General features: G+C 53.6%; 4 protein-coding genes across 5 annotated transcripts; 3 read left to right on the plus strand and 1 right to left on the minus strand.

The window, feature by feature from the left end:
* Window positions 1-6,477: 6,477 nt before the first annotated feature.
* Window positions 6,478-8,384, plus strand: IUM83_10351 (the record flags this gene model as incomplete). Of its 2 annotated transcripts, none has more annotated exons than XM_067934846.1 (2): window positions 6,478-8,076; window positions 8,133-8,384. In XM_067934846.1, the coding sequence occupies 2 exons, from the start codon at window positions 6,478-6,480 to the stop codon at window positions 8,382-8,384; spliced, it is 1,851 nt and encodes a 616-aa protein (XP_067781386.1). The 2 variants fall into 2 exon arrangements, with proteins under 2 accessions (XP_067781386.1, XP_067781385.1); XM_067934847.1 differs by having other exon boundaries at window positions 7,144-8,028.
* A 2,515-nt stretch (window positions 8,385-10,899) lies between these two features.
* On the plus strand, window positions 10,900-11,547 carry IUM83_10352 (GPI-anchored protein; the record flags this gene model as incomplete). Its single annotated transcript, XM_067934848.1, has 1 exon — window positions 10,900-11,547. One exon carries the CDS (start codon window positions 10,900-10,902, stop codon window positions 11,545-11,547), a length of 648 nt encoding a protein of 215 aa, XP_067781384.1.
* Window positions 11,548-13,966: 2,419 nt separating this feature from the next.
* IUM83_10353 (GPI-anchored protein) lies at window positions 13,967-21,581 on the plus strand (the record flags this gene model as incomplete). The annotated part of the gene is made up of 4 exons (XM_067934849.1): window positions 13,967-14,567; window positions 18,662-18,727; window positions 21,367-21,408; window positions 21,514-21,581. The coding sequence occupies 4 exons, from the start codon at window positions 13,967-13,969 to the stop codon at window positions 21,579-21,581; spliced, it is 777 nt and encodes a 258-aa protein (XP_067781383.1).
* A 284-nt stretch (window positions 21,582-21,865) lies between these two features.
* On the minus strand, window positions 21,866-23,575 carry IUM83_10354 (GPI-anchored protein; the record flags this gene model as incomplete). The annotated part of the gene is made up of 1 exon (XM_067934850.1): window positions 21,866-23,575. One exon carries the CDS (start codon window positions 23,573-23,575, stop codon window positions 21,866-21,868), a length of 1,710 nt encoding a protein of 569 aa, XP_067781382.1.
* Window positions 23,576-26,475: the final 2,900 nt, after the last annotated feature.

Genomic DNA, 26,475 nt, shown 5'->3' on the forward strand with positions numbered 1-26,475 from the left:
GTGCCTGCGGATCTGCAAGAACGTCTTCGGGACCAGATGAATGACTTGAAGGAGCGTCAGTGTCGAGACTTGCTCGATTATATCAGCAAGTTCAGGCACTTGATTACTCAAGTCAAGGAGATGAGCGAACTGGACAAGATCATGCATTTTTTGCGTGGTCTGTCGTCAAGTATTCGGGAGGAAGTCCAGTATCGCAGGAGTGCAACGTTGACCGACGCTATTACCGTAGCGCTCGACTGTGACCGGTCTCACGCGCATCGTGGACGCTCGGAAGGAGCACGCGACAGACCGAGGTACCGATCGTACGACAACAGACGATCGAAGAGCAACAACGATGGACCAGTGCCGATGGAGATCGACAACGTAAGGGTACCGTCGAAGGAGGAATGTATGCGCCGAAACCTGTGTTTCCGGTGCGGGAGTAGCGCCCATCGGGCTCGTCAATGTCCGATAGAGCCGCAGCAGACGCAAATGGCTAAGCGGAATGCGCCGAAGTACAACAACTCGGGCAGTAATCAAGGGCGTAAGCCGACGATGAACATGGTCCTCGAGGATGACGAACAGGTGGATACTGTCGTCATGGATCGCGTGACTATGAGTGTGGCTGACATCCAGGAACAAGCGGATGAGTTACAGGCATTCATGGACAAGGCACGTGTACAAGTGGAAGAGACTGTCACTGCAGCGTCAGAAATGACGGAAGATGCTGGCTCGTGTGGGCTACAGCCAGTTGAAAAACCGAGTTCGCATGCGATGCAACCGGAATTGGAGTCTGGTGTGTGCGGATCGCCGCCAGAGCAGGAAGCTGAGTTGCATGAGAAGCAGCCAGTGAAGTTGGTTCAGCAAGGATCGCAACCAACAAGTACAACGGAGACCTTGAAGGTGAACGCAGTGAAGTCCGAACGTACGAGTAACCTTTTCATCAGGAAGGGTCGCATCAATGGCAGAGATGTCCGAATTCTGTTGGACACGGGTGCAAGAACGAACATGATTATGCCAGGGTTGGCTAGTAATGTGCTTCTGTCAAGACGACTTCAAGCTCAGCGCTTTGATGGCACGTTGACACCGGCGACGGATGTCAAACACGTGGAAGCGCCAGTGAGCATGGATGGGTACTTCTTTCCAGCAATCGAGTTCGTGGAATGGAAGTTGCCGGAGTCGCACGACGTCATTTTGGGGAAACCGTGGTTTAAGGACTACAACCCTCAAGTGGATTGGCAAAAGGAGGAGGTTGCCATACCTGACCGGATGCAATTCATCGACGTCGATGCACCGTCGTTCTCGCACAACTTGAAGGAAGGCGAGTATGAGCAGGTGTTTCGGGTGAAGATACAACTTGTGCCCGAAATGGAAGGAATTCCAGAACAGATCTTCAACGTAGTCGGTAAGGAGTTCAAGGATGTGTTTCCGGAGCAATTACCAGACGGATTGCCTCCGATGCGTGAAGTCAACTTTGAAGTGACGTTGAAGAAGGGGGCTCAACCAAGCTCTCGTGCACCGTTCCGCATGTCGAAGATGGAACAGGATGCTTTCGAAGAATTTGTCAAAGACAAGTTGAAGAAAGGATGGATTGAAGTGTCGAACTCGCCGTGGGTTTCGAACATCTTCGCTATCCCGAAGAAGGACCCAGTCACAGGTCAAATGCCGAAAAGGACTGAGTGGTTGCGTAGCGACAATTTGAAGATTCCGTTGCGTTGGGTGTTCGACTACCGCTATCTCAACAGCGTGACTGTCATTGCCAAGATCCCGTTGCCATTAATCGAGGAGTTGTTCGATAAGATGGTAGGTTGTGTCATCTACACGTTGATCGACCTTGCGCAGGGATATCATCAAATGCTGGTGGTGAAGTCAAGTCGTCCGTACACTGCGTTTCGAACACACAAGGAAACGTATCAGTGGTGTGTAGCGCCCATGGGAATGGCTGGAATGCCAGGAACATGGTCCAGGCTCATGCACAAGCTGTTCGACAAGTACGAATTTGTCGTCGTGTATCTCGATGACATCTGCGTCTTCTCGAAGAGTATGGAGGAGCATGTGGAGCATCTGCGTGCAGTTTGTATGGTACTGCGTCGCGAGAAGCTTTTTGCGCACATGGCAAAGTGTTCGTTTGGTCAGTCCGAAGTGGCTTTCCTAGGACATGTTGTCTCGCAGGCAGGAGTAAGCGTTGATCCGTGTAAAACGGAAGCGATAGCCAAGTATCCGACTCCGACGAATCGAAAGGAGTTGTTGAGTTTCTTGGGTTTGGCAGGATATTATCGCAGATTTATCTGTGATTTTGCCGAGATTGCTCGTCCGTTGAGGGATTTGACGAAGGGAGATGTCCCATGGAATTGGACGAAGCCTGTGGAGGACGCGTATTTGCATCTCAAGCTCGCACTTCAGCAAGCACCTACGCTGAAGTTGCCGGACTTTGAGCGGCCGTTTATCGTGACGACAGACGCGTCAGGACATTGTATTGGTGGAGTTCTGTCACAGAAGTATGACGGAGCAGATCATCCGATTGCCTTCTATTCGAAGAAGTTGGATAAACATGAGCGTGGATGGCCTACGCATGAGAAGGAGCTACTAGCTATCAAAGTGGCTACGGAGAAGTGGAGACACTATCTGCATGGACGCCCATTCGACGTCTACACGAATAACGCAACGTGTTCGTGGATGTTGCATCACCCACGAGTGTCACCAAAGATGGCTCGCTTTTTGACGCACTTTTCGCAATACACGTTTACTTTGCATCATGTGCGAGGTAAGATGAACGTTGTAGCGGATGCGCTCTCACGGCCTCCACCGGATGGACTGGAAGACGAAGAGGAGAAAGAAGCACCTCTTCCGGATGTGACGTATACGGTTCATGACTGCGACGACGAATGCGCGAAGAATGCAGTACCAGTTCATGACCACCGTATTAAGTCTGCAGTGTTGCGCAACATGTCAACGGATGATACTCACCTGTTACTCGACGATGTCGACTTACGGGGGGAGGGTCGCCCGATTGGCGTAGCACAACAGCAAGTCAACAGCGTCGACTATCATTTTGTAAGTCCGCACTTGGCTCCTGAGACGAAAAGAGCGTTTCAGGAAGGATACGAATCAGACCCTACTTTCAAGCAACAGTGGTCTAATGGAGCAGGAAAGGAGAAGTTCGTCAAGCACAATGGCTTCTGTTTTTCAAACAGACGAAAGGCGAAACTGTCTACCGACTTTGTGTGCCGAAGGTAAAAGAGCTTCGCACAAATGTCATGATCGAATTTCATGATGGAAAGACGTCCGCGCATCCTGGAAGTCGACGTACGTACCTGAAAGCAGCGCAATGGTACTACTGGCCGACAATGGACCGCGACGTAAGGGAATACGTTCGCACATGTGAGACTTGTGCACGATGGAAGTCCAGTAGCCAGAAGAAAAAAGGACTATTGATGCCGATACCAGTGCCAAAGGAATGCTGGGAAGTGGTGTCAATGGATTTCATCACGGGTTTGCCAGTGTCGGAAGGGTTTGATGCAATACTAGTTGCAGTGGACAATTTGTCCAAGCGAGCGAAGTATGCACCAACGTATTCGACAGCTGACGCGAAGGACACGGCTAAAGTGTTCTTTGATGCAGTTGTTCGGCATCACGGATTGCCGAAGGTCATCATCAGTGATCGCGACTCGAAGTTCATCTCGGACTTTTGGAAGTCATTGATGAAGTTGATGGGTATCAAACTCAGCATGACAACTGCGCACCGAGCTCAGGCAGATGGCCAGACGGAGCGCCAGAACCTCGTGCTCGAAGATGCATTGAGATGTGTGATCTCGTATCACGGTGACGATTGGGTTAAGCACCTAGGGACTATCGAATATGCGCATTCGACCCTCGTCAACGCGTCTACGAAGTTCGCGCCATTCGAACTTGACACAGGACGTAAGGTGTCAAACATTGTGGCAGAGGAGATGAAAGACCTGCTGCAATCGGAGAATGATGTGACGCTCGCGGAGTTCGCTAAGAACTTTGCGAAGGAGCGACAGGAGATCGTAGAACGTGCTCAGAAGAATTTGGAAGAAGCTCAAGCAAGACAAAAGGAGTACTACGATCGCAAGCGCAGACAAGTTGTCTTTAAAAGAGGTGACTTAGTGCTGCTCGACACAAAGAACTTACCGCTGAAAACCGTAAACAAGAACACGGAATTGAAGAAAGCGAAATTAGCGGCTAAGAAGGTTGGACCGTTCGTGATTGAACGTATGGTGAACGACAACGTGGCGAAGTTGATACTTCCGCGCACGATGAAACGTCTTAATCCGACATTCAACGTGGAGTTACTGACCCATTACCAAACGAATCGTGAGGATTTTCCGAATCGACCGATTCCGAAGGCTGTACCTCTAATCCTGGACGAGGACACTGGAGAAGAACTCTGCATTGTGGAGAAGCTGCTCAAGAAACCAACTAGACGTCGCAAACGTCAATGGCTCGTGAAGTGGCATGGGTTGCCGGAGCATGAGGCAACCTGGGAAAGCGAAGCGCAGATCAAGCACGTTTCGCATTGGCGTCAACTCCTGGATGAGTATCGACTCCGCCAACGCGAAGTCGACCAGGGGGAGATGTCAGGCCCACCTCTGGCCTGCTGAGCAAGCAAGCCAGAGCGATGCGGCGCAAAGGCTCTGGCTTGCTTGCTCGCGGCCAGAGGCTTGAAGTTCCTGTGGCAGCTACCCGAGAGGGTCAGCCGTCACAGTGAACATGCATTTTGTAGGAAAAACATGAAAAAGAAACATGGAACATGCATTTAGTAGAAAAGAAATGAAAAGAAAACAAAAAGACGCAGGGTAGCACATAGTCAAGGAAAACCCCAGAAATACGCAAAGAGAGCCCTGTGCTCGCGTAGGAGCACAGCGAGGCATGCATGTTAGGCTAGCAGTAGCAATTCAGTATTAAATAAACCGTCTACCCCGCACATCGACCACAACTACCGCGCTTCTCGACAGGACCAACACTCGCACCCACTTCAACGACAAACACTCTTCGGGTCCAACGCGACACCAAGGGCGCCGCTAATGGTACTTTGGGTACTCTAGAACATGTCGCCTACTCTGCTAATACGACCTTCAAAACTATGCATGACTCGAACGTTGGTATTGATGTGAAGATTGCCTCCAACCCACCACTTTACGCACTCGTCCGTATTGCTCGGGGCCCCAATGCGGTCGCTATTGATGCAGATTCAGATTCCACCATCTTCCCACTTTTCTACGACGCACAGGCGTACTCTAAGACTTCTATCGCTCTCTCCAAGTTTGTCACTGGTGAGAACAGATCGCTATCTCTTCATTTACAACAGCTCCCTATCATTTCGGCGGTCGCTTTTACCATTTATAAAGTGCAAGCTGGAATCTATGGTTGTCGTCGAATGGAAGTCGTCGGTCGGAATCATCAATAAGTCCCAGCAAACATACCTGTTGGTTTCTCGCGTTATTCTCGTTCGGCTTTCTCAATTTTATCTCCCGTTACTCTCAGTGGTCCAAGCCTCCAACATCGGCATTGCAAGAAGAAAAACGGTTATGCGCTCTATCCGCTGCCGTTTTGCAATCTTTTAATTCCAATTAATCTATTCCTTTTCAGTCTATATGTCGTTTGTTTCAACCTTCGAACTGTGCCTCCCCCCCCCCCGGGTCCACCTCCCGGGTCCCCGAGTTGGCAAGAACCATCATTTCGGACATGTTTTTGCCAATGTGTTTACAGTAGTATTCCTTTGGATACATGGTATGAAATAGTCTAGCAAATTGGCAAGATCATCATCAGCTTTCGTCAATATCCTTGTTGTGTCTCTGTATAGATCAAAAACTAAAGGCGAAAAAGTTGGACGCTTGGTAAATCGGTCGAGACTGGCCATTTCCCCTACTGTACCACAGCTACGACATCCAGAGGTATTAAACATACATTACTATCCGGATATAATAACACCGCTATCTAGCCAGGTTCGAGTAGCCCTCTGGCGTTCAGGAATGTTTTGTTTTTCAGATGTCCAACCCGTACGGCGTTCAGGAATGAACTCTCCGTATCATATTCTGAATTTGAATCTTTGCGGTTATGTCTCCGTCTCATATTCTAGTACCATGCTACATGGTACATGCACAGCGTGACAGGCTGTCACTGACAGCGCAATGGGGCGCTGCCCCAGTCCGCTTTCCGCTGGGACTTACATAACGGTATTTGTCGTGATCCAAATCGGCAGCATATGCTGACAAGGAACCAGCACTACAATGAACCGTTCATTGAACGGGTCGCCGCTTGACCGCCTGGTTGACGGCCCACCAGAAGTTCGCCCAGCTGGGGGCTCCATGAACTTGCTGCACGAGTTTACGAGCGCCAGGAGGCTCCGATGATTCCTTCGCTGTGCTGTTCGAACGAAATAGAATGCGTTGGGCTCCGACGACTTCATTTGTCAATTGGCCTTCGACAGCCACAGTCTCCTCAATTTTAAGCGTGACCAGAAACCAAGTCACCATGCGTCTGTATCACGCTCTACTTGTCGCTGGTGTCGCGCTGCTGGCCAGCAACGTTCAGGCTGAGTGCGATAAAATCATGCCTGTCCCTGCGGACCCAAGTGAATTCAAGCCGCCCAGCAGTTGGTCGGCGGGCACCCCGGTGACCCAGGACTCCACCCCCGCCCCGGATGTTGGCGCCAGTCACGCTAGCCAGGGCTCCTATCCGTCGGACCACCCCGTGCAGCAGGACTCGACGGCTAACTCGAATGCCTCTGGTTCGAATGTTGGCGCCAGCCAGGCTAACCAGGGATCCTCGGACCACCCCGTCCAGCAAGACTCGACGGCTAACTCGAACGCCTCTGGTTCGGATACTCCTTCCAGCGACGACGATACTCCGCAGGGCAGTGTTGTCCCCGCCACGCCCGCTCCAGAAGTTGACGCCAGCCAGGCTAACCAGGGCTCCGGTTCGGATGCTCCGACCAGCCAGGACCAGGGTGCTGCTACCCCCACGCCGGTCAAGGATGGTGTCGCTACTCCTGATCCGATCTCTCAGTCCCACGATGGCGCCTCGAAGAAGACGGACGTTGCGTCGACGACGACCACCAAGGCCCCCACGATCGTCTCGACCCCCACCCCTGCCAGCAACTCCAGTACGCCCGCCACGGTTTCGGGTGCCAACTCGAAGCTGTGCGCCAAGCCGCGCGTGGTCGTCACGGAGGTTGACGTCGGCGCCTCCGTCGAGAACAACGAGGACGAGGCTGCGCTCAAGGTTATCGCCATCGCTGCTCTGCCCTCGGGGGGTTCTCGCATCGCCTTCCAGAGCGGTGACAACGTCATCGTGCGTGAGCTCGACGCCAACGACAAGCTCGTGAGCAGCAGCGCCGCCGTGAAGGTGCCGCTGCACGACTTCGGTGACATCTACGCCGACAAGAACGGCTTCGTCCTCGTCGGCACGAGGGACGCCGAGGGCGGCGGCACCCTCAACTGCGGCAACCCGAGCAACCTGTGTGGTACGGCTCCCAACCCGGCTGTGCCTTGCTACGACATGTACATGGTGCGCTACGATGGTTCAAAGGAGTCGTGGGCCACGAAGCTGACGTCGTCCAGCGCGTCGCTGCCACCGTACTCGTCGGGCAAGAGTGGCCCCAACGTCTACATGATCTGGTGGTACGCTCACCACGGCCGCATCGCGTTCGACGGCACCAACTGGGCCGCGTACTTCGGTGCTGCCATCTCGACGTCGGAGGGCGGCTGCATCAACATCCACCAGGGTGACCGCATGAAGGTGGTGAGCCCGTCGGGTGCCATCACGGACAGCAAGGACTCGTTCGACTGGGGCTGCTCGCACTCGGGCTACGAGCGCATCACATACGACGAGCGCTCCAAGAGCTTCGCGACGATCTGTAAGACGGACAGCAACAACCGCCTCATGCCGCCCAACAACTGGGACGCCACGATCTACCCGGTGAACCTGGCTGCCGCCGACCTTGGTGACATCGTGCCGGACTCGGTTGCGTCGAGCAACAAGTACTGGTCGGCGGTGAGCAACGGCGACGGCGACAACGCCAAGGTGCACCTGATCCACTACGACCTCAAGTCGAAGGCCAGCGAGGACATCGTTCTGGGCGGCACCGACGCGAACGAGCGTGCTCCCCACCTTGCCCCATTGGCAAGGACGGCATGCTCGCTATGTGGGAGGGCAGCTCGTCGGGCGGCGACCTCCAGGAGGGCGGTGACCGCACGATCTACGCCCAGGTGCTTGACCGCGCGACGGGCAAGACGATCAGCGAGAAGATCACGGTGGACAAGTCGGTGGTGGGCAACCGCTACCAGGCTCTGAAGAGCTACCCGGACGGCAGTGTGGCGTACCTGTCGAAGGGTAAGACGGACACGTCGGTGCAGGTCGTGCGCTTCTTCGGATGTTAGAAGGGAAGGACAGTCCTCGCTTGTGGGAAACAAACGTGTGTGTTAGAGTGAAATTAATGGAAGTAGACATGTACTACCGAATTTGAGATTTCCTAGAGCAGACTTTTCTCGTACATTGCCGCCGGAGGTTGAGGAACGAGGAAAAGCCTACCTACATTAATGCTCGTATATCGTTGCATTTGCATTTATCAGAGGACTGGTCTTGTACATTTCACCTGTACATCTCGTGTACGAGTGCAACGCGACAGGTTAAATCTTTCTGGGGTATTATGTAGGAAATCTCACTACAATCGTGTACAAATGCGTTGGATAAGTGCGTTGTGCTCGACAGAGGAGTCGGCCCGTAATTGGCAAGAGCCATCATTTCGGACATGTTTTGCCAATGTGTTTACAGTAGTATTCCTTTGGATACATGGTATGAAATAGTCTAGCAAATTGGCAAGATCATCATCAGCTTTCGTCAATATCCTTGTTGTGTCTGTATAGATCAAAAACTAAAGGCGAAAAAGTTGGACGCTTGGTAAATCGGTCGAGACTGGCCATTTCCCCTACCACAAATCCTTGTTGTGTCTTACTTCTGCATAGATCAGAAACTACAGGCGAAAAAGTTGGACGCTTGGTAAATCGGTCGAGACTGGCCATTTCCCCTACTGTACCACAGCTACGACATCCAGAGGTATTAAACATACATTACTATCCGGATATAATAACACCGCTATCTAGCCAGGTTCGAGTAGCCCTCTGGCGTTCAGGAATGTTTTGTTTTTCAGATGTCCAACCCGTACGGCGTTCAGGAATGAACTCTCCGTATCATATTCTGAATTTGAATCTTTGCGGTTATGTCTCCGTCTCATATTCTAGTACCATGCTACATGGTACATGCACAGCGTGACAGGCTGTCACTGACAGCGCAATGGGGCGCTGCCCCAGTCCGCTTTCCGCTGGGACTTACATAACGGTATTTGTCGTGATCCAAATCGGCAGCATATGCTGACAAGGAACCAGCACTACAATGAACCGTTCATTGAACGGGTCGCCGCTTGACCGCCTGGTTGACGGCCCACCAGAAGTTCGCCCAGCTGGGGGCTCCATGAACTTGCTGCACGAGTTTACGAGCGCCAGGAGGCTCCGATGATTCCTTCGCTGTGCTGTTCGAACGAAATAGAATGCGTTGGGCTCCGACGACTTCATTTGTCAATTGGCCTTCGACAGCCACAGTCTCCTCAATTTTAAGCGTGACCAGAAACCAAGTCACCATGCGTCTGTATCACGCTCTACTTGTCGCTGGTGTCGCGCTGCTGGCCAGCAACGTTCAGGCTGAGTGCGATAAAATCATGCCTGTCCCTGCGGACCCAAGTGAATTCAAGCCGCCCAGCAGTTGGTCGGCGGGCACCCCGGTGACCCAGGACTCCACCCCCGCCCCGGATGTTGGCGCCAGTCACGCTAGCCAGGGCTCCTATCCGTCGGACCACCCCGTGCAGCAGGACTCGACGGCTAACTCGAATGCCTCTGGTTCGAATGTTGGCGCCAGCCAGGCTAACCAGGGATCCTCGGACCACCCCGTCCAGCAAGACTCGACGGCTAACTCGAACGCCTCTGGTTCGGATACTCCTTCCAGCGACGACGATACTCCGCAGGGCAGTGTTGTCCCCGCCACGCCCGCTCCAGAAGTTGACGCCAGCCAGGCTAACCAGGGCTCCGGTTCGGATGCTCCGACCAGCCAGGACCAGGGTGCTGCTACCCCCACGCCGGTCAAGGATGGTGTCGCTACTCCTGATCCGATCTCTCAGTCCCACGATGGCGCCTCGAAGAAGACGGACGTTGCGTCGACGACGACCACCAAGGCCCCCACGATCGTCTCGACCCCCACCCCTGCCAGCAACTCCAGTACGCCCGCCACGGTTTCGGGTGCCAACTCGAAGCTGTGCGCCAAGCCGCGCGTGGTCGTCACGGAGGTTGACGTCGGCGCCTCCGTCGAGAACAACGAGGACGAGGCTGCGCTCAAGGTTATCGCCATCGCTGCTCTGCCCTCGGGGGTTCTCGCATCGCCTTCCAGAGCGGTGACAACGTCATCGTGCGTGAGCTCGACGCCAACGACAAGCTCGTGAGCAGCAGCGCCGCCGTGAAGGTGCCGCTGCACGACTTCGGTGACATCTACGCCGACAAGAACGGCTTCGTCCTCGTCGGCACGAGGGACGCCGAGGGCGGCGGCACCCTCAACTGCGGCAACCCGAGCAACCTGTGTGGTACGGCTCCCAACCCGGCTGTGCCTTGCTACGACATGTACATGGTGCGCTACGATGGTTCAAAGGAGTCGTGGGCCACGAAGCTGACGTCGTCCAGCGCGTCGCTGCCACCGTACTCGTCGGGCAAGAGTGGCCCCAACGTCTACATGATCTGGTGGTACGCTCACCACGGCCGCATCGCGTTCGACGGCACCAACTGGGCCGCGTACTTCGGTGCTGCCATCTCGACGTCGGAGGGCGGCTGCATCAACATCCACCAGGGTGACCGCATGAAGGTGGTGAGCCCGTCGGGTGCCATCACGGACAGCAAGGACTCGTTCGACTGGGGCTGCTCGCACTCGGGCTACGAGCGCATCACATACGACGAGCGCTCCAAGAGCTTCGCGACGATCTGTAAGACGGACAGCAACAACCGCCTCATGCCGCCCAACAACTGGGACGCCACGATCTACCCGGTGAACCTGGCTGCCGCCGACCTTGGTGACATCGTGCCGGACTCGGTTGCGTCGAGCAACAAGTACTGGTCGGCGGTGAGCAACGGCGACGGCGACAACGCCAAGGTGCACCTGATCCACTACGACCTCAAGTCGAAGGCCAGCGAGGACATCGTTCTGGGCGGCACCGACGCGAACGAGCGTGCTCCCCACCTTGCCCCCATTGGCAAGGACGGCATGCTCGCTATGTGGGAGGGCAGCTCGTCGGGCGGCGACCTCCAGGAGGGCGGTGACCGCACGATCTACGCCCAGGTGCTTGACCGCGCGACGGGCAAGACGATCAGCGAGAAGATCACGGTGGACAAGTCGGTGGTGGGCAACCGCTACCAGGCTCTGAAGAGCTACCCGGACGGCAGTGTGGCGTACCTGTCGAAGGGTAAGACGGACACGTCGGTGCAGGTCGTGCGCTTCTTCGGATGTTAGAAGGGAAGGACAGTCCTCGCTTGTGGGAAACAAACGTGTGTGTTAGAGTGAAATTAATGGAAGTAGACATGTACTACCGAATTTGAGATTTCCTAGAGCAGACTTTTCTCGTACATTGCCGCCGGAGGTTGAGGAACGAGGAAAAGCCTACCTACATTAATGCTCGTATATCGTTGCATTTGCATTTATCAGAGGACTGGTCTTGTACATTTCACCTGTACATCTCGTGTACGAGTGCAACGCGACAGGTTAAATCTTTCTGGGGTATTATGTAGGAAATCTCACTACAATCGTGTACAAATGCGTTGGATAAGTGCGTTGTGCTCGACAGAGGAGTCGGCCCGTAATTGGCAAGAGCCATCATTTCGGACATGTTTTGCCAATGTGTTTACAGTAGTATTCCTTTGGATACATGGTATGAAATAGTCTAGCAAATTGGCAAGATCATCATCAGCTTTCGTCAATATCCTTGTTGTGTCTCTGTATAGATCAAAAACTAAAGGCGAAAAAGTTGGACGCTTGGTAAATCGGTCGAGACTGGCCATTTCCCCTACTGTACCACAGCTACGACATCCAGAGGTATTAAACATACATTACTATCCGGATATAATAACACCGCTATCTAGCCAGGTTCGAGTAGCCCTCTGGCGTTCAGGAATGTTTTGTTTTTCAGATGTCCAACCCGTACGGCGTTCAGGAATGAACTCTCCGTATCATATTCTGAATTTGAATCTTTGCGGTTATGTCTCCGTCTCATATTCTAGTACCATGCTACATGGTACATGCACAGCGTGACAGGCTGTCACTGACAGCGCAATGGGGCGCTGCCCCAGTCCGCTTTCCGCTGGGACTTACATAACGGTATTTGTCGTGATCCAAATCGGCAGCATATGCTGACAAGGAACCAGCACTACAATGAACCGTTCATTGAACGGGTCGCCGCTTGACCGCCTGGTTGACGGCCCACCAGAAGTTCGCCCAGCTGGGGGCTCCATGAACTTGCTGCACGAGTTTACGAGCGCCAGGAGGCTCCGATGATTCCTTCGCTGTGCTGTTCGAACGAAATAGAATGCGTTGGGCTCCGACGACTTCATTTGTCAATTGGCCTTCGACAGCCACAGTCTCCTCAATTTTAAGCGTGACCAGAAACCAAGTCACCATGCGTCTGTATCACGCTCTACTTGTCGCTGGTGTCGCGCTGCTGGCCAGCAACGTTCAGGCTGAGTGCGATAAAATCATGCCTGTCCCTGCGGACCCAAGTGAATTCAAGCCGCCCAGCAGTTGGTCGGCGGGCACCCCGGTGACCCAGGACTCCACCCCCGCCCCGGATGTTGGCGCCAGTCACGCTAGCCAGGGCTCCTATCCGTCGGACCACCCCGTGCAGCAGGACTCGACGGCTAACTCGAATGCCTCTGGTTCGAATGTTGGCGCCAGCCAGGCTAACCAGGGATCCTCGGACCACCCCGTCCAGCAAGACTCGACGGCTAACTCGAACGCCTCTGGTTCGGATACTCCTTCCAGCGACGACGATACTCCGCAGGGCAGTGTTGTCCCCGCCACGCCCGCTCCAGAAGTTGACGCCAGCCAGGCTAACCAGGGCTCCGGTTCGGATGCTCCGACCAGCCAGGACCAGGGTGCTGCTACCCCCACGCCGGTCAAGGATGGTGTCGCTACTCCTGATCCGATCTCTCAGTCCCACGATGGCGCCTCGAAGAAGACGGACGTTGCGTCGACGACGACCACCAAGGCCCCCACGATCGTCTCGACCCCCACCCCTGCCAGCAACTCCAGTACGCCCGCCACGGTTTCGGGTGCCAACTCGAAGCTGTGCGCCAAGCCGCGCGTGGTCGTCACGGAGGTTGACGTCGGCGCCTCCGTCGAGAACAACGAGGACGAGGCTGCGCTCAAGGTTATCGCCATCGCTGCTCTGCCCTCGGGGGGTTCTCGCATCGCCTTCCAGAGCGGTGACAACGTCATCGTGCGTGAGCTCGACGCCAACGACAAGCTCGTGAGCAGCAGCGCCGCCGTGAAGGTGCCGCTGCACGACTTCGGTGACATCTACGCCGACAAGAACGGCTTCGTCCTCGTCGGCACGAGGGACGCCGAGGGCGGCGGCACCCTCAACTGCGGCAACCCGAGCAACCTGTGTGGTACGGCTCCCAACCCGGCTGTGCCTTGCTACGACATGTACATGGTGCGCTACGATGGTTCAAAGGAGTCGTGGGCCACGAAGCTGACGTCGTCCAGCGCGTCGCTGCCACCGTACTCGTCGGGCAAGAGTGGCCCCAACGTCTACATGATCTGGTGGTACGCTCACCACGGCCGCATCGCGTTCGACGGCACCAACTGGGCCGCGTACTTCGGTGCTGCCATCTCGACGTCGGAGGGCGGCTGCATCAACATCCACCAGGGTGACCGCATGAAGGTGGTGAGCCCGTCGGGTGCCATCACGGACAGCAAGGACTCGTTCGACTGGGGCTGCTCGCACTCGGGCTACGAGCGCATCACATACGACGAGCGCTCCAAGAGCTTCGCGACGATCTGTAAGACGGACAGCAACAACCGCCTCATGCCGCCCAACAACTGGGACGCCACGATCTACCCGGTGAACCTGGCTGCCGCCGACCTTGGTGACATCGTGCCGGACTCGGTTGCGTCGAGCAACAAGTACTGGTCGGCGGTGAGCAACGGCGACGGCGACAACGCCAAGGTGCACCTGATCCACTACGACCTCAAGTCGAAGGCCAGCGAGGACATCGTTCTGGGCGGCACCGACGCGAACGAGCGTGCTCCCCACCTTGCCCCCATTGGCAAGGACGGCATGCTCGCTATGTGGGAGGGCAGCTCGTCGGGCGGCGACCTCCAGGAGGGCGGTGACCGCACGATCTACGCCCAGGTGCTTGACCGCGCGACGGGCAAGACGATCAGCGAGAAGATCACGGTGGACAAGTCGGTGGTGGGCAACCGCTACCAGGCTCTGAAGAGCTACCCGGACGGCAGTGTGGCGTACCTGTCGAAGGGTAAGACGGACACGTCGGTGCAGGTCGTGCGCTTCTTCGGATGTTAGAAGGGAAGGACAGTCCTCGCTTGTGGGAAACAAACGTGTGTGTTAGAGTGAAATTAATGGAAGTAGACATGTACTACCGAATTTGAGATTTCCTAGAGCAGACTTTTCTCGTACATTGCCGCCGGAGGTTGAGGAACGAGGAAAAGCCTACCTACATTAATGCTCGTATATCGTTGCATTTGCATTTATCAGAGGACTGGTCTTGTACATTTCACCTGTACATCTCGTGTACGAGTGCAACGCGACAGGTTGAATCTTTCTGGGGTATTATGTAGGAAATCTCACTACAATCGTGTACAAATGCGTTGGATAAGTGCGTTGTGCTCGACAGAGGAGTCGGCCCGTAATTGGCAAGAGCCATCATTTCGGACATGTTTTTGCCAATGTGTTTACAGTAGTATTCCTTTGGATACATGGTATGAAATAGTCTAGCAAATTGGCAAGATCATCATCAGCTTTCGTCAATATCCTTGTTGTGTCTTCTGTATAGATCAAAAACTAAAGGCGAAAAAGTTGGACGCTTGGTAAATCGGTCGAGACTGGCCATTTCCCCTACCACAAATCCTTGTTGTGTCTTACTTCTGCATAGATCAGAAACTACAGGCGAAAAAGTTGGACGCTTGGTAAATCGGCCGAGACTGGCCATTTCCCCTACCACAGTTATGACATCCAGAGGTATTAAACATACATTACTATCCGGATATAATAACACCGCTATCTAGCCAGGTTCGAGTAGCCCTCTGGCGTTCAGGAATGTTTTGTTTTTCAGATGTCCAACCCGTACGGCGTTCAGGAATGAACTCTCCGTATCATATTCTGAATTTGAATCTTTGCGGTTATGTCTCCGTCTCATATTCTAGTACCATGCTACATGGTACATGCACAGCGTGACAGGCTGTCACTGACAGCGCAATGGGGCGCTGCCCCAGTCCGCTTTCCGCTGGGACTTACATAACGGTATTTGTCGTGATCCAAATCGGCAGCATATGCTGACAAGGAACCAGCACTACAATGAACCGTTCATTGAACGGGTCGCCGCTTGACCGCCTGGTTGACGGCCCACCAGAAGTTCGCCCAGCTGGGGGCTCCATGAACTTGCTGCACGAGTTTACGAGCGCCAGGAGGCTCCGATGATTCCTTCGCTGTGCTGTTCGAACGAAATAGAATGCGTTGGGCTCCGACGACTTCATTTGTCAATTGGCCTTCGACAGCCACAGTCTCCTCAATTTTAAGCGTGACCAGAAACCAAGTCACCATGCGTCTGTATCACGCTCTACTTGTCGCTGGTGTCGCGCTGCTGGCCAGCAACGTTCAGGCTGAGTGCGATAAAATCATGCCTGTCCCTGCGGACCCAAGTGAATTCAAGCCGCCCAGCAGTTGGTCGGCGGGCACCCCGGTGACCCAGGACTCCACCCCCGCCCCGGATGTTGGCGCCAGTCACGCTAGCCAGGGCTCCTATCCGTCGGACCACCCCGTGCAGCAGGACTCGACGGCTAACTCGAATGCCTCTGGTTCGAATGTTGGCGCCAGCCAGGCTAACCAGGGATCCTCGGACCACCCCGTCCAGCAAGACTCGACGGCTAACTCGAACGCCTCTGGTTCGGATACTCCTTCCAGCGACGACGATACTCCGCAGGGCAGTGTTGTCCCCGCCACGCCCGCTCCAGAAGTTGACGCCAGCCAGGCTAACCAGGGCTCCGGTTCGGATGCTCCGACCAGCCAGGACCAGGGTGCTGCTACCCCCACGCCGGTCAAGGATGGTGTCGCTACTCCTGATCCGATCTCTCAGTCCCACGATGGCGCCTCGAAGAAGACGGACGTTGCGTCGACGACGACCACCAAGGCCCCCACGATCGTCTCGACCCCCACCCCTGCCAGCAACTCCAGTACGCCCGCCACGGTTTCGGGTGCCAACTCGAAGCTGTGCGCCAAGCCGCGCGTGGTCGTCACGGAGGTTGACGTCGGCGCCTCCGTCGAGAACAACGAGGACGAGGCTGCGCTCAAGGTTATCGCCATCGCTGCTCTGCCCTCGGGGGGTTCTCGCATCGCCTTCCAGAGCGGTGACAACGTCATCGTGCGTGAGCTCGACGCCAACGACAAGCTCGTGAGCAGCAGCGCCGCCGTGAAGGTGCCGCTGCACGACTTCGGTGACATCTACGCCGACAAGAACGGCTTCGTCCTCGTCGGCACGAGGGACGCCGAGGGCGGCGGCACCCTCAACTGCGGCAACCCGAGCAACCTGTGTGGTACGGCTCCCAACCCGGCTGTGCCTTGCTACGACATGTACATGGTGCGCTACGATGGTTCAAAGGAGTCGTGGGCCACGAAGCTGACGTCGTCCAGCGCGTCGCTGCCACCGTACTCGTCGGGCAAGAGTGGCCCCAACGTCTACATGATCTGGTGGTACGCTCACCACGGCCGCATCGCGTTCGACGGCACCAACTGGGCCGCGTACTTCGGTGCTGCCATCTCGACGTCGGAGGGCGGCTGCATCAACATCCACCAGGGTGACCGCATGAAGGTGGTGAGCCCGTCGGGTGCCATCACGGACAGCAAGGACTCGTTCGACTGGGGCTGCTCGCACTCGGGCTACGAGCGCATCACATACGACGAGCGCTCCAAGAGCTTCGCGACGATCTGTAAGACGGACAGCAACAACCGCCTCATGCCGCCCAACAACTGGGACGCCACGATCTACCCGGTGAACCTGGCTGCCGCCGACCTTGGTGACATCGTGCCGGACTCGGTTGCGTCGAGCAACAAGTACTGGTCGGCGGTGAGCAACGGCGACGGCGACAACGCCAAGGTGCACCTGATCCACTACGACCTCAAGTCGAAGGCCAGCGAGGACATCGTTCTGGGCGGCACCGACGCGAACGAGCGTGCTCCCCACCTTGCCCCCATTGGCAAGGACGGCATGCTCGCTATGTGGGAGGGCAGCTCGTCGGGCGGCGACCTCCAGGAGGGCGGTGACCGCACGATCTACGCCCAGGTGCTTGACCGCGCGACGGGCAAGACGATCAGCGAGAAGATCACGGTGGACAAGTCGGTGGTGGGCAACCGCTACCAGGCTCTGAAGAGCTACCCGGACGGCAGTGTGGCGTACCTGTCGAAGGGTAAGACGGACACGTCGGTGCAGGTCGTGCGCTTCTTCGGATGTTAGAAGGGAAGGACAGTCCTCGCTTGTGGGAAACAAACGTGTGTGTTAGAGTGAAATTAATGGAAGTAGACATGTACTACCGAATTTGAGATTTCCTAGAGCAGACTTTTCTCGTACATTGCCGCCGGAGGTTGAGGAACGAGGAAAAGCCTACCTACATTAATGCTCGTATATCGTTGCATTTGCATTTATCAGAGGACTGGTCTTGTACATTTCACCTGTACATCTCGTGTACGAGTGCAACGCGACAGGTTAAATCTTTCTGGGGTATTATGTAGGAAATCACACTACAATCGTGTACAAATGCGTTGGATAAGTGCGTTGTGCTCGACAGAGGAGTCGGCCCGTAATTGGCAAGAGCCATCATTTCGGACATGTTTTTGCCAATGTGTTTACAGTAGTATTCCTTTGGATACATGGTATGAAATAGTCTAGCAAATTGGCAAGATCATCATCAGCTTTCGTCAATATCCTTGTTGTGTCTTCTGTATAGATCAAAAACTAAAGGCGAAAAAGTTGGACGCTTGGTAAATCGGTCGAGACTGGCCATTTCCCCTACCACAAATCCTTGTTGTGTCTTACTTCTGCATAGATCAGAAACTACAGGCGAAAAAGTTGGACGCTTGGTAAATCGGCCGAGACTGGCCATTTCCCCTACCACAGTTATGACATCCAGAGGTATTAAACATACATTACTATCCGGATATAATAACACCGCTATCTAGCCAGGTTCGAGTAGCCCTCTGGCGTTCAGGAATGTTTTGTTTTTCAGATGTCCAACCCGTACGGCGTTCAGGAATGAACTCTCCGTATCATATTCTGAATTTGAATCTTTGCGGTTATGTCTCCGTCTCATATTCTAGTACCATGCTACATGGTATGTTAAGGTTTTGGATCGGACATGTTAGAGGAAGGAATAGCAGAGGAATATAACAGCGGAGGACAGCGTGAAGGTGCCGAAGGAAGAGGTCTTGGAGGAGGAAGGATGCCCGGAGGTACTTGTGTATTAGCAGTCAAAAGACGTAGTGAGGACTGGTGGTCCCTGGCGGGGGAGATAATCCCCCTTATTCTGCAACTAAATCAGTGGTCTACATTGTACGGGACAGCTTTTTGAGCGAGTCCCATGTTCTCCTGCAAAGCATCAGCACGTCGGAGATGCTCAACTTTAACAGCCTCCCACATTGAGGAACGTGCGTTGCTTGCTGGGTTGCAGCTTGCATAAGTTTAGGCATAATTATTATGACCTTAGCACTCGGCGTGGACAATTTGTGCCTTCACCGGTGGTGATCTTCTACCCCGTGTGGCTTATTTCGCCTGTAGGGTGATATGCCAAAAGTTGTCGTGCTAAATGTTTGGTCATTTAGTTTGAGCTATGGTGGGCTAATCAGGAAACCTTTCTTGTGAAGGAGAAAACCTGTTCACCGATTATGTATGCTCTAAAGTGTTGTACGTATTGCTCGTGATCGCAGATATTTGCTTTGCGACTGTACGTGGCTAGTCAGGAAAACCTTCTTGTGAAGGAGAAACCTGTTCACCGATAGTTTGCATGTACTAGATTTTGTAGGTGTGTTTTGCACGTATTCACATTTTTATTTGTATCTTTGCGGTTTTGAGTGGCTACTCAGGAAAACCCTTTTTTTCTGGTTGGGATAAAACTTGTTCGCCGAGCGTACTTTACTCGAGCTTCTTGCTCGTGGATATTGAATGTTTTGCTCTTAGTTTTGTTTGTGTCTCCTTTCGGAAGTCTCGGTAACTTATTTTACTCCCGATTCTCTCCTTTTACATGAGTTGTTGAGAGGACGTAGCCATCTCAACAGGTAGGCTTATGAGCCTCCCAGTTTCCTCAATCTGGCCAAAGTATTACATTTTCAAGGCTTTGAGCCTCCCAGTCGCTTTAGACTGACAATTGCAACATAATATTGTTGACAATGTGATTTTATTTTAAAGCTTGTAGATTTTTCCTTACAGCTCAGCGACTTATAGTTCGCTTAGAGTAAATTTCTTTGCCATTTGTAGGAGCATGTAGCTCTAGAAGCATGGACTGCATCAACTTAATATCTTCCGTAACAACACAACTGTCCGCTTTAAATGTGCGGGGATCACATCTTTGGGAGGTATTTTATTTGTCTCTCCCTAGTGTCCTTATCGAGATGTTTCTCGTTTGTGAATAATTATGCTTATAGCATGCACTAGCGGAAGTGTGTGTGCGACTGAATCCATTGAGAGATGGTCTATTTAGAACCTGACATTTTGTATATGTCTCATGTTTAGGAGTTTAATCCACCGGCAGAGCCTTTGTGGCATTTAATGTGGTGACTCTCGACAGCGATTTTTTTGCTTCAATGCTTTGGCTGTTCATGGTTCATGCCTTACATGCCATTGAGATCGGCGCTTTTTGCTTTTGGTTTTTGTGTCGTGGGTATTACAATAGTGGAGACATAGGACAGAGGCTTTGTGTGCTTGTCGTTGAGAGCAATGATTATTTTCCCTTTATTGTGATGTACATCGAAGTATTTCATTTCATGTTATCTCTTTTTTTTCCCAGTATCTGACATTGACAGAGGCTTTGTGTGCTTGTCGTGTATGTTATTGAAATCGTACGCTATCGACAGAGGCTGTGTGTTGCTTGTCGCTCATTGCAAGGGGGTAGATTTTAGTTTTAGTTCATGGACAGAGGCTTCATGATTTTGATTTTGTATTTGGTTTGCTTGTTGTTCATATTCATGTGATATGTTATTTTGACAGAGGCATTGTGTAGCATGTCATGTAGGCAATTCAATTTATTGACAGAGGCTTCGTGTACTACGTAGTAGTATATGAGCTTGTCGTTCATTTCCAGGTAGCAGCAGTATAGATGGACAGGGGCATTGAGTAGCATGTCCACTACTATATTCGTGCTGAAGGACTGTGACTTTGCGATGTCGTGCAAATCTCTCATGGGCGTATTTACATGGAAGCTCTCTAAGGTAGCTTTCGCATGAAAAAGTGGAAGCAGCGGTATAGTATCTCGCTTTAAAGTACTAGTACATGAGTACGAAAGGCTTGCCTGCCTTGTCAGGCGGTCTTACAGCTCATAGGGGCTCAGCCTGTGGCCGGCACAGCATGTAGCGCGTTTGGCGCGGAGTCCAGCGAATTTCTACTGGCTCTTATGCATAGCGTGGCAGACGTCCTGCTCAACGCAGCGCAGCAGCACGGTGGCTGGCGCAGTGGGCAACGTGGCCTCACAGCTCGGCAGTAGCCGGCTAGCACGGTATGTGTGTGACTCGTGCGGCGCTGCAGCTCAGTGGCTGGCGCAAGGGGGGCAGCATGGCCAAGTAGAGCAGCATGGCTCATGGGGGCAGCATGTCCTCATAGGGACAGCATGGCCTCGTAGGGGCAGCATGGCCTCGTAGGGGCAGCATGGCCTCGTAGCGGAAGTGGCTTGACACGTGGCAGCCGTCGAGCAGACGTGGTCCGCCGGGCTTGCTTGACACGTGGCAGCTTCGCGCGGGTCCTCTTGTTAGCGTTGGGCTCATAACCTGTTAAGGTTTTGGATCGGACATGTTAGAGGAAGGAATAGCAGAGGAATATAACAGCGGAGGACAGCGTGAAGGTGCCGAAGGAAGAGGTCTTGGAGGAGGAAGGATGCCCGGAGGTACTTGTGTATTAGCAGTCAAAAGACGGAGTGAGGACTGGTGGTCCCTGGCGGGGGAGATAATCCCCTTATTCTGCAACTAAATCAGTGGTCTACATTGTACAGGACAGCTTTTTGAGCGAATCCCATGTTCTCCTGCAAAGCATCAGCACGTCGGAGATGCTCAACTTTAACACTACATACATGTAATACCCCAGAAAGATTCAACCTGTCGCGTTGCACTCGTACACGAGATGTACAGGTGAAATGTACAAGACCAGTCCTCTGATAAATGCAAATGCAACGATATACGAGCATTAATGCAGGTAGGCTTTTTCCTCGTTCCTCAACCTCCGGCGGCAATGTACGAGAAAAGTCTGCTCTAGGAAATCTCAAATTCGGTAGTACATGTCTACTTCCATTAATTTCACTCTAACACACACGTTTGTTTCCCACAAGCGAGGACTGTCCTTCCCTTCTAACATCCGAAGAAGCGCACGACCTGCACCGACGTGTCCGTCTTACCCTTCGACAGGTACGCCACACTGCCGTCCGGGTAGCTCTTCAGAGCCTGGTAGCGGTTGCCCACCACCGACTTGTCCACCGTGATCTTCTCGCTGATCGTCTTGCCCGTCGCGCGGTCAAGCACCTGGGCGTAGATCGTGCGGTCACCGCCCTCCTGGAGGTCGCCGCCCGACGAGCTGCCCTCCCACATAGCGAGCATGCCGTCCTTGCCAATGGGGGCAAGGTGGGGAGCACGCTCGTTCGCGTCGGTGCCGCCCAGAACGATGTCCTCGCTGGCCTTCGACTTGAGGTCGTAGTGGATCAGGTGCACCTTGGCGTTGTCGCCGTCGCCGTTGCTCACCGCCGACCAGTACTTGTTGCTCGACGCAACCGAGTCCGGCACGATGTCACCAAGGTCGGCGGCAGCCAGGTTCACCGGGTAGATCGTGGCGTCCCAGTTGTTGGGCGGCATGAGGCGGTTGTTGCTGTCCGTCTTACAGATCGTCGCGAAGCTCTTGGAGCGCTCGTCGTATGTGATGCGCTCGTAGCCCGAGTGCGAGCAGCCCCAGTCGAACGAGTCCTTGCTGTCCGTGATGGCACCCGACGGGCTCACCACCTTCATGCGGTCACCCTGGTGGATGTTGATGCAGCCGCCCTCCGACGTCGAGATGGCAGCACCGAAGTACGCGGCCCAGTTGGTGCCGTCGAACGCGATGCGGCCGTGGTGAGCGTACCACCAGATCATGTAGACGTCGGGGCCACTCTTGCCCGACGAGTACGGTGGCAGCGACGCGCTGGACGACGTCAGCTTCGTGGCCCACGACTCCTTTGAACCATCGTAGCGCACCATGTACATGTCGTAGCAAGGCACAGCCGGGTTGGGAGCCGTACCACACAGGTTGCTCGGGTTGCCGCAGTTGAGGGTGCCGCCGCCCTCGGCGTCCCTCGTGCCGACGAGGACGAAGCCGTTCTTGTCGGCGTAGATGTCACCGAAGTCGTGCAGCGGCACCTTCACGGCGGCGCTGCTGCTCACGAGCTTGTCGTTGGCGTCGAGCTCACGCACGATGACGTTGTCACCGCTCTGGAAGGCGATGCGAGAACCCCCCGAGGGCAGAGCAGCGATGGCGATAACCTTGAGCGCAGCCTCGTCCTCGTTGTTCTCGACGGAGGCGCCGACGTCAACCTCCGTGACGACCACACGCGGCTTGGCGCACAGCTTCGAGTTGGCACCCGAAACCGTGGCGGGCGTACTGGAGTTGCTGGCAGGGGTGGGGGTCGAGACGATCGTGGGGGCCTTGGTGGTCTGAGCAGTCGGGGCCTTGGTGGTCTGTGCGATCGGGGCGGTGGGGGCCTTGGTGGTCTGTGCAATCGGGGCCGTGGGGGCCTTCGTGGCCTCGGGGGCCTTGGGAGCCTTGGGGGCCTTGGTGGCCTTGGGAGCCTTAGGGGCCTTCGGGGCCTTGGTGGCCTTCGGGGCCTTGGTGGCCTTCGGGGCCTTTGTGGCCTTAGGGGCCTTGGTGGTCTTCACGGATCCCTGGTTCTCCGGTGTGTCCGCCGACCAACCGCTGGGCGCGTCGTACTGCTGATTCGGGTCGACAGGAAATTGGAGGTCATCCTGCTGCTGCGCCCGGACGTTGCTGGCCAGCAGCGCGACAGCACTGACGAGTAGAACGTGATACAGGCGCATGGTGACTTGGTTTTTGGTCGTGCTCGAAACGAGGAGGTTGTGGCTGTGGATGGCCAATTGGGAAATGAGCTCGGAGCTCAACAGGTTTCATTTCGTTCGAACAGCGCAATGAAGGGATCCTCGAGGGCGCTCGTGAACTCGTGCAGGAAGGTCGTGACTCCCAGCTGGGCGAACTTCTGGTGGACCGTTAAGCGGCGACCCTTTCGTAGACGTGTTGGTTCCTTGCCAGCAGATGCTGCTGCTCAGGGCACTGTAAACAAGCACACTACGTGTATAACACTCGAACGCGATTTGGCAACGCGAACAGTACAGGCGTCCTTGCTGAATCTGCAACTGCCATCGGCTATCTACCGCGAACACAGAGTGTGCCGCACACTGTGCGGGAGTCTGCCAGTGCACAAGATTTGCCACAGCTGTCTGGAGAAATGTACTGAATTAGTAAGATCATTGCGGGAAAATGTATCTCTGCTGGAACATCGAGTTGCTAGATCACGGTAGAAAATGAAAGGCCCGCAATAAACATTATTTCTTAGATCAGGGCATCATTGCGTGCGTCAAAAGTCTCTTCACGCGCATTAAGGTCGAGGATAGCATTGATCGGTATATAGTAGGGTTGCCGCAGGAGAAGATCTCAATCTACACAGCCTGAAGTTGGGCGTCACAGGCTTGGAATGCTGTAACTCCGGCCACTATCAGGACCTGCTGGATGCATTCTGGCATCGCATCTAGCGCAAACTCAGCTGTGTTGATCCGTAACATTCTTCATTAAAAACAGTACATTAGCGTCTTTAAAAGCAGTACATTAACGTCTATGCGCAACCTGTGCAGATATTGTAACCTCGCAGTTTTTTTTGGTCCCACCTTTGCAGATTCGGCGGGGACACCTGTACTGTACTGTATGTACAAACTCCATAACATTCCATGTATTAATACTGCTGCAGTTCTACTGCATGGACATTGCTGGGACGCGGTGAGCGCGGACTGGGCGTCGCCCCATTGCGCTGTCAGTGATGTAGCCTGTCACGCTGTGTATGTACTAGAATATGAGAAGGATATGGCTGGTAGGCATTCTTTCCCGAACGCCGTACGGGTTGGCCCCGTCTGAAAAACAAAACATTCCTGAACGCCAGAGGGCTACTGTGAAGGTGAGCCTCGACGAGAAGTATTCCAATGCTTGCTCATTTGTAAAGAAAAGGTTTAATACAACTTGATAGTTTTCATACTCACTAGCAGGGTTCGGTAGTAGTGGGAATTTCGGCTAGTAGTCATACTACTACTATTATCCAAATTCAGGCAATAGTAGAATGATAACTAAGAGTAGTGAGGTATTAACGGTACTAATATGACTATTAATATCACCGAGATCGACCTACCATATCTGGCGCTTGCCTCCATACGCCTTAACTCCGGCCTGTTGTGGCGAAATACAAGCTACCACTTGTTCGTTGTTTGGTTCTTGTCGTTAGAGGAGTCATCACGAAAAAAAAAACAATTGAGAAACGCGTCCGTGGGCCGTGATTCCCATTTCCTCTGTGATTGAGCAATTCGACAACTCGGACTCGTACACCGGGTTCCTCTATGTGCTAACTGGAATGGCGAACACGGTCGTTACGATCCACTATCCGCAGACTAACACTCTGAGATAAAGTAGAAGCGCGAATATTATGACATACTCAGAGTTCTCTTAGGAGCGTCGCTTGTTGGCCTCGTCAAGATTCTGGATGATACCCTAGGTCTCGCTGACTTAGAATCGCTACTGGTCTAGCTGCTATCGTTGTGCGTCATATATTATGTGATTTTTCACCCTCATCTATTGGTGTGTTTCATCATTAGGTAAACTTACTGTCTTACGCGTGAGTAAAGCGAACACGGCCAGCTGCATTTAGCAGACCTATGAAGGGCCTATAACATATCTAATAGTCACACCTTCACCCGTTAGCTCGAGTTGCTTGGGCGTATGAGACTTGATTTTGCTAATGCACAGTCGCATCGTGTCACAATGGTAGGACGAAGATAGTCAACAAAAAGATGTTGTCGCACGTGTACTCGTCACGTATTCTGCAGCAGAAGTAAATGCAGTCCGGTTGCTCATGGCGGACACGACGGGGCACGGTGCCTTGCGCTTGAGCCTTGGACGTGGACAAAAAGAGCCGAGGTTTCTACAGCTATACTCGTACCCAGTCGCACCACACAACACGGCCGCATAAGTTGCTTTTCAAAAGGAGGAGGTGGGGAATGGCGGGTAATCGTAGGAGGCGGAGGAGGATGACAAGGGGGTGAGAAGAGGTGGGGAAAGAAAGACAGTTTAAATCGTGCGTAGGTAACCTATGCAGCTCAGCCAGAAGTTGTTATGCTTATGTCTACAAGAAATAGATGTGCAAAACCGATGACACATTAGTGTGCTGCGAAGTATCCCGCGTTCTGATGGTGTTAAGTATATTGACATGCTTTGATTACTACCACGGTGGATAAGTTAGTTTTCGACAAGGTAGCGGAGCTTATTATTGCAACATTTACCAAGCTACGATGCATTAGCAAAGTCAAGTCTCATACGCCCAAGCAACTCGAGCTAACGGGTGAAGGTGTGACTATTAGGTATGTTACAGGCCCTTCATAGGTCTGCTAAATGCAGCTGGCCGTGTTCGCTTTACTCACGCGTAAGACAGTAAGTTTACCTAATGATGAAACACACCAATAGATGAGGGTGAAAAATCACATAATATATGACGCACAACGATAGCAGCTAGACCAGTAGCGATTCTAAGTCAGCGAGACCTAGGGTATCATCCAGAATCTTGACGAGGCCAACAAGCGACGCTCCTAAGAGAACTCTGAGTATGTCATAATATTCGCGCTTCTACTTTATCTCAGAGTGTTAGTCTGCGGATAGTGGATCGTAA

This window comes from Phytophthora cinnamomi, assembly GCF_018691715.1.
Source record: "Phytophthora cinnamomi strain GKB4 chromosome Unknown Contig117, whole genome shotgun sequence".
In the NCBI taxonomy this organism is placed as follows: Eukaryota; Oomycota; class Peronosporomycetes; order Peronosporales; family Peronosporaceae; genus Phytophthora; species Phytophthora cinnamomi.